This window comes from Eriocheir sinensis, chromosome 50 (genome assembly GCF_024679095.1).
Source record: "Eriocheir sinensis breed Jianghai 21 chromosome 50, ASM2467909v1, whole genome shotgun sequence".
Taxonomy (NCBI): Eukaryota; Metazoa; Arthropoda; class Malacostraca; order Decapoda; family Varunidae; genus Eriocheir; species Eriocheir sinensis.
In genome coordinates, this window is record NC_066558.1 from 7,953,241 (window position 1) to 7,966,613 (window position 13,373).

General features: G+C 44.0%; 1 protein-coding gene across 1 annotated transcript in view; it reads left to right on the forward strand.

The window, feature by feature from the left end:
• Positions 1-10,105, forward strand: part of LOC126982373 (general transcription and DNA repair factor IIH helicase subunit XPD-like) — a 53,209-nt gene extending 43,104 nt beyond the window's left edge. Inside the window, exons 13-16 of the mRNA XM_050834385.1 lie at positions 2,859-3,016; positions 5,663-5,839; positions 6,065-6,274; positions 9,136-10,105. Of these exons, the coding sequence (XP_050690342.1) occupies positions 2,859-3,016; positions 5,663-5,839; positions 6,065-6,274; positions 9,136-9,276 (686 nt within the window). The 3' untranslated portion in view covers positions 9,277-10,105. The remainder of the gene's footprint in view (positions 1-2,858; positions 3,017-5,662; positions 5,840-6,064; positions 6,275-9,135) is intronic.
• Positions 10,106-13,373: the final 3,268 nt, after the last annotated feature.

Consider the following 13,373-nt stretch of genomic DNA (forward strand, 5'->3'; position numbering starts at 1 on the left):
GTCTCTCTCTCTCTCTCTCTCACACACAGACACACACACACATGAGGATTTGAATGTATTTTTTTTCTTACTTTTGTCAGCTTATTTTAATGTATATTTATCATCATCATCATCATTTCATCGACGCCTGCTCCTAGGAGCTCCCACCAGGGGATGGCCATGGCAGAAGAGCTTCCAACTTTCTCTATCCAGACATTCCCTCCTTGCCTGTGCAAAGTTTCTCAAAGATCTTTCCCCCCTCTCCCCAACGTACTCTTGCACCCTATCCCTCCATTTCACTGGAGGCCGTTCTCTAGCATTACCTCCCTCTATCTCACTCACATACACCCCTCTGGTCATCTTACTCTCCTCCATTCGCTCCATGTGGCCAAACCACTTTAAAGTCTGTCGCTTCACTTCTTCCACCACTCCACACTTCTTCCCTTCACCCCTGTGACACATTCCAAAACGCTCGTACACACTTTCATTACTCATTCCATTCATTCTCCTCATACCACAATCACTCCTCAAATGACTCATTTCCACTGCCTGCACTCTAGACCTCTGACTTTCATTCCAGGCCCACGTTTCACTTGCATATGTGAGGGTTGGTACTATTATTGTATTTCTCAAATCCCTCTTTACCTCCATGCTCACACTTCTGCCATTCATGATTCGTCCCAAAGACCCTACCACCCTTCTTCCTTGCAATGCCCTTTCTCTAATATCTCCCTCCATACCACCATGCTTACACATAACTGATCCAAGGTACTTAAACTCATTGACCTCCTCCATTTCTTCACCATTCAAAATTATTTTGCATTCTTTTTCACATTCAATTCCCACTCTATATGGGCATACAAAATCTACAACCTCACTTCTACTTCGCTCACAAACCATCACTTTACTTTTGTTGACATTTACTTTCAGCTTTCTCCTGTTACAGACACTATCAAAAACACTGACCAAATTTTGTAGGTCACTTTCATTTTCTGCAATGAGCACCATGTCATCAGCAAGCAGTATCGAATTCAGTACCCACTTCCTTCCCTCATGGAACAGTCTTACTCCAACTTCTCCAACTTTGCCCTTCATTTCTCTAATAACACCACCCATATAAATATTGAATAACCATGGTGACATGACACTCCCTTGTCTTAAGCCCACTTTTATCTCAAAATGTTCACTTGTTTCTCCAGTAATTTTGACACATGCAGATGCATCCTCATAGAAAGACTTTATTGCACTAAGCAGTTTTCCTCCCACACCATAAATCTTTAAAACATCCCACAATGTAATCCAGTCGACTCTGTCATAAGCTTTTTCCAAATCCATGAAGATAGCGTAGTTTCTTTCCTTCTGCTAATATTTTTTCTACTACCATCCTGAAGGCAAACATCTGATCCACACATCCCCTTCTCTTCCTGAAGCCTCCTTGTTCTTCACTGATTTTCTCTTCTGTAAGTCTTTGGACCCTCTCTATTATGACTTTTCCATATACCTTTCCAGGTATACTCAGGAGACTTTTACCTCTATAGCTCCCACATTCCCCTCTCCTGCCCTTCCCCTTGTAAACTGGGACAATGATGGCTTTTGTCCAGTCTGCTGGCACCCCCCCCCCCCCTCCCATGCTTCTTCACATATCTTGACCATCCATTTAACAACTACATCTCCTCCACACTTCAACATTTCTGCTGTGATTCCATCAATTCCTGCTGCCTTTCCATTTTTTAATCTTTTTATTGCCTGATTTACCTCTCCATATGTTATACTTCTTTCTTCATATACTCCTCCTCTACCTCTACTCAAAACTGCTGCTGTTGCAGCTGCTGGACGTCCATCCTCAAGATTCATTAAGTTTTTTAAATATTCTCTCCATCTCTCTTTCACAGCTTCCCTGTCTTTCAACAGCTTTCCATTCTCATCCATAACTTCATTTATTTTACTTGAGGAGATATTTTCTGCATTTCTTTAATATTTTGCTTCTTTCCAATATGATTTCCTGTTCCCTTTATATTTTTCACTTAGTCTTTTTCCAAAGTCTTCATCAACTCTCTTCTTACTTTCTTTTATTGCTTGTTTTAATTTCATTTTGCATTCTCTGTATTTCTTTTTCCTTTCCCTTTTTACTTGTTCAGCCACATTTCTTTCTTGAGTTTTCTTAAAAAGTATATTCCTTCCCGATATAATCTAAATATAATTGTGAAACTACTTACACATCACAAAACGAAAGGGAAACTCAATAATAAGTATAGCAATTTTTTAGCAACACTGTAAAATACATATGACACGTTTCTTTATATGCTTATAAATATCCTATCCATAATAAGTTAACTGTTCTTTCATATGTTATAATACTAAGATTAAATGTTTATGCATATTTGCCGATCATATTTGCCATGGTTTTACTTATATTAGAACATTTCTATGTTGCGGGCTACGAGACATGTAGCAAAGGTGTACAAAGGGATTCCCCTCCGCTGAACCCCCCCCCAACCGCATATTTAGCCGAGTCAGACTATAAAAGAATTAATATTCACTATTTGTAGCAAAGGGACATTTTGAGGGCTGAAAACAGACCGTGATGAAAAAGGGGGCAAAATAATTCACATAATTTCCGCCAGCAGAGCTTTGTAGTGCCCTGAACAGTGTATTCCCCTTGACTTGAGGAAACATTTTAGTTTGAGTGCTGCCCCGGTGTTCAACAGAAAGCGTCTTGATAATGAATCATGGCTGAGTGCTGAGCTGAATGGAAATGTGCTTGTTGGATGTGTGGGCCAGTGCATCCCCTGGCTTATGCCTCCTTTGATTAACTGACTGAGTGTTTTAAAGGAAACTATATTGTACAAATAATAGATCATCCATTTCCTTTCTATTAGGTATGGTGTGTTTCTTCACTTCATACTTGTACTTGGAAAGTGTTGTGGCTACTTGGTATGACCACGGCATCATCAGTGACCTTCAGAGGCACAAGCTGGTGTTCATAGAAACTCAGGATGATGCAGAGACCTCCCTGGCCCTCATCAACTACATGAAGGTGAACCTCAAGTGTGTTACTACAAAGAGTTGGCACACGCTTCGTAAATATCATAACTACTTGGCTTTTTCCCTTAGTCTCTGCAGCTTATGATCTGATTGTTGTAAATCTTTCATAATTATTCGGCCTTATATTTGGCGCTGTGCATGGATTTTTTCAGTAGTTGATATATTTTTTCTTTTTAGTGTAGTATTAGCAGCAGTTTGTTTTTGGATGACAGTTTTCTCGACCTACGATTTTTTTCATCCTCCTGTGTACAGATTCTAACATGTTGATGTCCATTCTATTGTAAGGAGACCAGAACTATACTGCATAATGGATATGAAGTCTGACTAGTGCTGGCTATAGCTTGAGGATGACCAGTGATTGCTGATGCATAGGAGTCTTTGGAGGGGAAATGTTTGAGGCAGAGAAGTTGGGCTAAGTTTTATCCAAATCTATGTTAATGAAAAAGTGAGAGGGAGGGCAGTTTATTGGGTTGTTGGAGAGAATTAAAAAGGAAAATTGTAATGTTGAAGGTAAAGAAGCCTCGGTCACACATTCACGTATCAAGCCCACGTATGCTCATGTATGTGATTTTTGGTCCATATGTGGCAATACGCGGGGTTTGTTGCCGCGATCAGCTGGATACGTGTCAGGGGCCGATGTACATAAAGCTTGCACGGTCAACATAGGGACGCCATAACGTAAGTACGAGGTAATGCGATAAGCCTCGCACTGCAAGCATGACGTGCGCCACCCGGTGCCACGGCAAGAGGCCACACCCCCACAAGTAGTGCGTGGCAGAGCACGTAACACCCACGTACGTATACCGTATGTGTACCGTGGTGCGTTACGACCCTGCGTCATCCTCGCGTTATCCCCACGTACGTCAGTGGGTAAACGTGAGAGGTACGTACATAAGGGCCGTGCTGCACACCTGTGATTGCAGTTCCCTTCAACATCTACCTGCGGCAAGAAGTACTCCCCTTCCTGCTAAATCAACATGGAGAACATTGAAGACATCCTTGCCGTTATAACACCAGCAAACAGCCATAACACATAATTAATGGAGGCCATCCTGGAGCATGTGCATGCCATGGCACTGGTGTTAGCTGTGAAGGTCCACCTTGCAAGTGAAAAAACAGAAAAAAGAGGAGGCCGAGGAGGGTTTGGGCTTGGCCGTACCTGCAAAGAAGAGTGGAGCTAGGCCACTATGACAACCTAATGGAGGAGTTGGCAACCGAAAGTCCAGAACCGTACAGGAATTATACCCGGATTGACAAGGACCTCTTCAGTGAAATAGCTGAACTTGTCACACCCCACATTCAGAAGCAACGCACATTCTGGAGAGAATCCCTTGAGCCAGGCCTGCGTGTGGCTATCACTCTTCGTTTCCTCACCACGGGTGACTCATACAAGAGTCTGCAATACTCATTCCGAGTAGCCCACAACACCATTAGTTACATTGTACCAGAGACCTGCAGGGCTATTGTTGCTGTCTACGGAGATGAGGAACTGCAGGTGCCACAAACACCATGGGCTTGGAAGCAGGTTGCCTGCAGGTTGTTGGAGGTTTGGGTGACCCTGAAGCTAAAGAAGCCCCCTTCCGTGATCTCTTGGTGGTGTCCTTAGGCATAGTTGAAAGCAGTGGCAACAAGGTCTACTGACGAGGGAGCTGGCGGGGGTGAGAGGCGGTGGTGGTGGCTTTGAGGTATATGCTGTTGCTAGTCCGAGAGAGGAACTGAAGCCGCAGCTTCGCTTCCGCAGTCCGAGACACCATGCACAACGTTGCAACGTCGTCGTTGGTACCCGAGGAGCGGCGCTGGTGCCATGGATGCTCCTGCACCGCATGAGGACCCACGCATTGTGTTGCAGGAACAGGGGAGCAGCGTGGGACCACGTGTAAGTGCCCCGCAAGCTCGCCGTAAGCGCCACGTTGTACGTGTGGAGCCACTTAAAATGGCGGTTGACGTGAGCAGCCACGTATCTTTTGAACATGTCGAAAGATTCGTGGCTCCCCACACACGCTCGGGTGGTGCGTAGCGACCCCCCGTCTCTGCCCCGTATGCCCACATTCGTAAATATGCATTACGGGACATTTATGTAGTACTTATGTAAGCGGTTGCCGACTACCAATTTCTGTTCGTGCGTGGGCGTATGTGGCTTGATATATGAATGTGTGACAGAGGCATTATTCTGCCAAGTCCAACATATGACCGAGTTATTAGCATGAAACGATTACTGCAACGTAGGATATGTACTTTGGGGATGACCTAGTTGAGGAGAGTGTGCTGGTTGACAAGATGGGATCAGTGAGTGATAACAGTAAATAGGAACTGTGGGATTGACTGTGGCTTCAGCAAGGGACAAGGATTCAAAGTAATAAGTATGTGAAAAGAGTGGATGGGAGGCAAATAGAAGGGCATGGAGTGGCTAGGAGGCCACATATTTGATGGATTGTTTAGGCTGGAAGTGGAGGTGTTGATGATGCAAAGAGGGAATGTATGAAGAGGAAGTGTTGGAAATGTCTGCTATGACCACCCCCTTAGAGAAGGTGCCTGAGGAAGTAGAGCATCAAGCCACAGGCAGATAAATTTTGAGTGTCAACCCACTCTTAGGCTTTTAAGCAATTTTTTTTAATTGTTATCTATGATTTTCTTCCAGGCCTGTGACAGAGGGCGGGGCGGTCTGCTGCTGGCTGTGGCGAGAGGGAAAGTGTCTGAGGGGATTGATTTTGACCACCACTACGGCCGCTGTGTCATCATGATGGGGATTCCCTTCATGTACACCCAGAGCAGGATACTGAAGGCCAGGCTCGAGTACCTCAGGGACCAATTCAATGTATGCATTTTTGTGATTTGGGTGTTTGTGTGGTACACATTGTGTTGGGCTTAAGGTGTGTTTGTGGTGAGTTGTGATGGGCTCTTGGAGAGAAGCTCAGTGTTAATATTTGTGGGTTTATTGATATACCTGTAATAATAATGATAGTAATGACAGAGTAGTGTCAGTGACAGTGTGTCAGGTGGGTGATGCAAGGATATTATTAATACAATTTATCGTCAACAGATCCGAGAGAATGATTTTCTCACTTTCGATGCCATGAGGCATGCGGCACAGTGTGTTGGGCGGGTAATGCGAGGCAAGACAGACTACGGCATCATGCTCTTTGCTGACCAGAGGTTTTCAAGGTCAGACAAGCGGAGCAAACTACCACGCTGGATCCAGGAGTACCTCTTGGACAGCAAGTGTAACCTGTCCACCGAAGAGGCTGTGCAGGTATGGAACTAAAGTTTTATGGATTCTATGGGCAGAAAGCATATAAGAGAGAGGGAGGGAGATAAGAATCTCTCTTTCTTCATAATATAAACAGCATGAATGTGTGTGTGATATTATTAAATAGTTTATTCAGTCTTAGCAGCAGTTAGGCTGAAAATGTTCTTAATATAGATATTGTAGGGAGTAGAAAGTACAAAATGAAAAGGGTTGGGGGTCTGAGGTATCTGTGGCAATGTTGGGGTGATTGTGTAGAAGAGGGGTGGAGTGCAGTGTGGTGATGTTGGGGGAAGGGGGGCAGGTCAGTCAGTCCATAAAACATTGTCAGCAGTGAGATTTTCTTCAGTTTTCTAACTCACAAGAGTACACTGCACTGATATGTATTACACAGGCACATGAATACAAGTACAGGCACAATACAGGCAGGTGGAGTCAAGATACACCTCTCTCAAGTGTCCTTAAAGCTTCTCTCCTGCCCCAGGCCACCTTGGTGGGCTCCTCACTACTTCCAGCGCTATTCAGTAGCCTTTAAAAATACACACTCGCTGTCCGCTTTCATACAGAACACCTATGCATCACTAAACCAAAACATTTGTAACAGTTACTTATGCTTTGATCAAAACAGTATTTATAAGTGTGTGTGTGTGTGTGTGTGTGTGTGTGTTTCAATCCATAAAGCATGATTTTTCCAGGCTTGGAAGCCTGTTGTGCAGATGCATTAGAACATTATAATGCATATGTAATGAATGCTTGAGACCATTAGTATAGGTCTCATTAAATGCATCCTTCTGAAAAGAGTTTATGTTTAACATGCACGCACGTATGCAAACTTGGTAAATAGATACATAGATTGAACAAATAGATACATGGATTGACATATTTCAGCCCATGTATTTATTTGTTCCATCTTTGATCTTTGAAGAAGCATGCTTCAAATCCACATATTAGATGACTGCTATCTGAATGACTGATGGGCAGATAGCATCAGATGTGGATGGGTACCGGGCTCACTGAGCCGAGTACTTTACGTAGTTGTACACGGCAGAGCTTCCAAGTGGACAGCTCCATCTGGTTGGGTTGCAGATGATGGCTACTGATCCACCAATAGATGAAAGTCCACCCTCTCTTGTGGGGGTGAGAGGAAGTTTAAGGTTGGTAGGGCAGCTGGGATCCGTAATATCAGTGCTGAGAGCTGTGGGTGAAACCATCATTCTCTCTCTCTTTCTCTCTCTTCTCTTCTCTTCTCTTCTCTCTCTCTCTTTTTTTTTAAACTATATTTCTGTACAAAAAAGGAGGCTCAAAATTACACCTTTTAGGTGTAACTATTTCAAGAGCCTGTGTATGGGACAAAATTAATTGTCCACTGTTGCACACACGTACAACATACAAATACAAAAATGATAGAAAAACATGGATAAACAATTTGTATTAGTGTCACTTTGTCACTTTACGTTTGTACCCGTAGCGCACTTGGGTATTTCTCACGCCACCTGTGAGTAGCCAGCTTCACCTGCTGCATGTTCATGTTTCCACTTGAGGAGTGGCTGCCGTGAACATGTTCCACAGGCGTGTGGTCCTGGCTGTATAGGTACACTGGTGCTGTCTGGAGTGTGATCGAGGCACCTCCACAAGCTGGTCACTGGAGAGTGCAGTCCGGGTGAACCTCTGGGCAACGCGTGGAGGAAGCCTCAAGCTGCTGAGGTGGGGAACCCCCTGCACCTGGGCTTTGTGGCACACCACCAGTGCTGACGTCCTGGCGGTGTTCCAGCGACGTCACGGTGGCAGACGACTCCTTCAGGTGCTCGCTGGCCTCCACCAGACGCAGTGCTCGTCGCTGCACTGCGTTGAGCCTCTGCATCTGGGTGGCAGCACTCGACATCCAGCATAGGGCACCGTACTATAGATACGGTCATATCTGGGCTTTGTAGAGGGTGAGGATGTCCCGTGGGTCGAGGAACCTGCTGTCACATGGTGTGCCTGATTTTGTGGATAATGTATGATGGCCTACACATAGGAAACAGTCATCATTATCAATAATATGCAGGCAACAATAACAAATACTGTCAATTATAGTCGATTTTGAGTTAAAAATTACTTGTACTGCAGCTGTTTTGTTAATTTACAAGATAGCTGATGATGATTATTAAACAGACTTGGTTCCGTCCACCATCAAGAAAATTAGCAGGTTTTACAACTGAAAATCGACTTTAATTCACAGTATTAGTCATTGTTGCCTGCATATTATTAAAACTGATCCCAGTTTCCTATGTGTAGGCTATCATACATTATCCACACAATCAGGCAAGCCGTGGGACAGCAGGTTGCCAACGCACGATGATACACACCTCAGATTTGCGTGAACCGACTATAGCACTACTCTTGCAGTCTCTCGCTTCTCTATTCCCACTGTTATCACAACCCCACTGAATTTTCTTGTGGAATCACCACAAAACATTGTAGATAATAACACTTTCTTTCTTCTTTGAAACCTAACTCTCCATCTTTTTATACCTTTCATCCCTCAACCCTAGCAATGTATTTTTGCATACATTGCCATATCTTTTTTTTCCTTTACTATTTCCCCCATCTGACCAGAGTGTCATACAGTCTTTGATGACTGGCACATATAACTCAATCATTCACTCTTTCTAGAAAAGTAACTGTTTGGTCATCTCTCAGATTTCTAGTACTAGTGTAAAATGGGCCTGTTTCACCAACATTTTTGGTCCCTACTTGAAATTAGTCTCATGATTATTGAGAACTGGGGTTTTTGCTCTGTCATTGCTACTTCCACATCCTTTTATAACTTTTTTACTTAGTCATCATTGAGAGTTGTTGAGTTAAACCTGCAACCCCCACCACAGATCACACGGCCGTGGCTGAGACAGATGGCCCAGCCCTTCACACGGGATGATCAGCTTGGTGTTTCCTTGTTGACCCTGGAGCAGCTGACCACTGACGAGAACATTGCCCAAGTACAGCGGCGGGCGCAGATCACACTATAACACCAGTGGGGCAGAGTGTGGCTCCGTGGTCACATCTGGGCTCCTGTTTTGCAGTTTGCCGAGGTAGAGATTAGGACAGGTGTGCAACATGGCTAGTCTGGAAGGCAAAAACATGAGTGATGTACTTTCAGAGATGTGCAGTGCTATTGTGAGAGTATTTTCCAGTCACTGGTGGGGATGATCCAGCTTAAGTGAATGGACTATATTAGCAAACTAACATTCAGTGCAGGTACACATTCTATCTAAGGAGCAAGTCTTTGTTTCATTACAGAGGTTTGTGATGCTGCAGCAGTAGGTGTCTGTGTTCTGTGAGGGAGGATTTAGCTGATGTTAGCAGGGCAGAGGATGATGGTAAGGTCAGGGTGGAGTTGCACCTAAGTTAATGATAAAGCTGGATTTCTACCAAACTAGTATAATTACTGTCAGCAGAGCCATGGAAACGGAGAGTTTGGCCACCCACTTCCTAGATGCCATATTTCTTGCCTGCAACACAAGCTACTGTTAATTCAAAGACTAATATTTTTGTATTTTGGTGATGAGCTTGTATTCAGGCATAAATACTGGTTTGGAGGCAGTGAGCTTGAGCAGGTTAGAGGCAGGAAGGTGTCTAGGGAGTGTATGGCCAAGGTCCCTATCTACACCTCTTAAAACCCATATTCCTCAGGCTGAAAATTTATACCTACAGATCGGGTTGAGAGTTATAATAGCTACACTGGGAAGGTATTGGTGTGTCAGTTGAGTATATCTCAGTACCATGTAATAGGCAAAACAGGATCAGGAGTAGAGCCACACATTCAGGAGGATTATAATAAAGTATTACCATTATTAACCATGCTTTTTCATATTACAAAACAAGGATTGGGAGAGGGTTCTCTATACTTAGCTTCTCGTCACTGGCATTTCAACAGGCCAAGAGGTCTGAAGGGCAAGTGAAGGTGGCTTCAAGCACTGCAACAAAGCTAAGGAACTTGTGATCCTGTCCGCTACATCTTGGGGGGGGGACCTCTCAGTGACTGAAACAAAGGAACCTGTATCAGACACCACACTCCTTACAAACTAAAAGATAAAGACTGGTTGGTGGGTTGTGTAGGACCAGCAAAGGAGGTATTTATTAACCCTGCCAGTGTGAAATGTGGCATGTGCACCCCCTGTGTGCAATTGGGCAGGAAATCGTGGTGTCTCTTTACACCTCCAAAATCTCTGTAACAATGCATTGTAGCAAATATCCAAGCATATATTTGAAAAGGAGGCAAATACTATATGACTGGCTTATTAGTATTGTAATATATTTTGATTATGATGACTGAGGAAATACGATTCAAAATTTTTCATTTCTAAGAATATATTTTACCATCGTATCCCCCAAAAAGCTCTATAATATTATATTTATTAAAAATAAGTATATTATTCTCACTATCACCTGGAGGCAGGGTTGCTTTGATTTAAATCAAATTATTTAAATTGATTTAAATCAGAATAAAAAAAATCATGATTTAAATCAAAATTAAATATATTGTATTTAAAATGATTTAAGTGTTATATCAAGAGTAAAATATCTAATGATTTAAATTATATATATATATATATATATATATATATATATATATATATATATATATATATATATATATATATATATATATATATATATATATATATATATTTACGTCACTGCCTATTGCGCCGTTAGGCTTTTATCACTGGTGGGGCCTAATGGTCGGCCCAGCCCGTTGTGGCGCAGGCAAATGTTTATTGTGGCGCCATCTTGTTTTGGCTCATATTGTCCCCCGGAGCTCATCTATGAGCCTCTCTTTGGAGAGGTTATCTAGAGTCCGGGTTGATAGGTGGTCTTCAGGGCAGCATGTGGGTAATCTTAGGCCACTTGGCGGTGACTGAAAAATCTCAGCTGTGTGGCAGCCAGGATTCGAACCCGCGTCCTTCCTGGATCTCCCGGATGTGGTGCCGGCACGCTAACCACACACACACACACACACACACAAGGATGAGAGACATATTAGGATAACTCGCTAAGCACTTGTTTTTCTCACAGTGCACCGCGCTTGTGACGTCACATTTAATTAAACAGATGTCACTGGAGACCCACACGTGTGGCCGCGGCGCCACTGGATTGAAGTTTCTTGCTGTAAACAATGACAAGGTGTGCTGTTTATGAGTGTAATAACAATAACAGGTGTAAGAAGCTAGGAAAGCTTAATTTTTTTCGTTTTCCGAAGACAAAGTCCTTAGTTAGGCAGTGGATTCATGCTGGGATCACACATCCGCGATTTCGCTCTGCGATGGTTGGCGATTTTGAAAATTTTCGAAATCGGCATATACGCTCGACATTGTAGTGACGTCCCTGCGATTAGTTGCAATAGTCGCGTGGTAAAGTTCGCACGACTTGTGAGTGCCGGCCCGTCTCGCGAACATTTTGAGATGTTCAAAAAGTTTGCAGAAAGTGTGCGATATTGGCCAAATCGCACGATTATTCGCACAGTTAAGCGAGAGATCATCGCAGTATGCGCTCACATACCCTCGTCAAATGCAAGCGAGTTCCCTACAGGGATTAATCGAACTAACCACCACCAAAACCACGGTTCCCTACTGTGATTAATCGAGCTAACTGGTGTATGTAATACACCGAAAAAATATCATGCGGAGTGCATTTGCATCACATTTGTTAAGGTTTTAGTTACTGATTCATAGCAATTTACTGCGACCGGCTTAAATATGTGGGGATGCTTTGAGATTTTGTAAGCCAAATATTTATCTGTTTGGCACGATGCTCTTCATAGTCTCCTTGGTGCTCGTCGTCTGAGTAAACCTTGTGTCGGATTCGAATAGATTGATCATTTCATCTTGCCACGTATCATGTATCACGTAACATGTGGACGTGACTGCATTTATCGTCGTAATGGCTAATGTTGAAGAAGGGGATGTAGGCACCTCTTTCAAAATAACACTTGCATATGGAGATTCACTACGTGCCTCCAATATTGCATCCATGAGAATAATAACCTTTCCAAGGTCTCACATACTGTTGTACTTCTCTAGTTTTACCGGTGCATCATACATGTGGGGGGGTCAAGGGGCGGTGCAGCCCCCCTGGTTAGCATGGGGGTCGAGGGGGACGAAGCCCCTCCGTTAGAGGTTAGGTTTTATAAAGTTTGGTTAGAGTAGTTTAAATATGCTTACCCGCCCAAAATAACCGATTTCTAGCGCATCATTTTTTTTTTACGTCACGGCCTATTGCGCCAATAGGCTTCTTCCCGGTGGGGCCTGATGGTCGGCCCAAGGCTTCTTCCCAGTGGGGCCTGATGGTTGTCACAGCCCGTTCTGGTGCAGGTGAGTGCTTATAGTGGTGCCATCCTGCATTGGCTCATGCTGCTCTCCTGGAGCTCATCTTTAATCCTAGAATCTAGAGTCCGGGTTGATAAGTGGTCTTCTGGACAGCATGTGGGTAGTTTTAAGCCACTCGGCGGCGGCTGAAAAATCCCAGCTTGGTGGCACCGGGGGGGGATTGAACTCGCATCCTCCTGAACATGGCGCCGTCACTCTGTCGACTCAGCCACCGCCTGTGGGGGGGTAAAGCACCCCCTGGTTAGCAGGGGGGTCGAGGGGGTCACTCGTCAACACACCGACCACAGCGGCTGCTAGGTTGTTATAATATATTACAAGAGTATACCTAAGGGATTTTCCTTCCTTTCGAGACCAAGGAATTTTCCCTAATTTAGGGATTTTTAGGGATATTTTGGAAGCCCATATTTCAGTGATTTTGCCTTCCCCCCTCAAATACCCTGCTTCCCCACAGGTCCCTAGGCTTATGTTGGGGGTAGTAGGGGCTGGAGTGGTGGAGGGGGAAAAGTAGTTGTTCTGGTTTTACCTTCTCTGGTCAGCTTTGTTCATGGTTTTGCACAACTATGGGGTTTTTTTTTGGTATTGCCCCAGTGCCATTTATTGTCTTCTTTTGCTTCTTGATAGCATCCTCAGCCTCTGCCAGCCACCTGCCGTCGCCATTGAATTTTGCGGAGATAGATGAGACGGCGGTGCTGCCGTCAGGGTTAAGGAGAGGAGGGAAAGATGAAGTGAAATTGGAA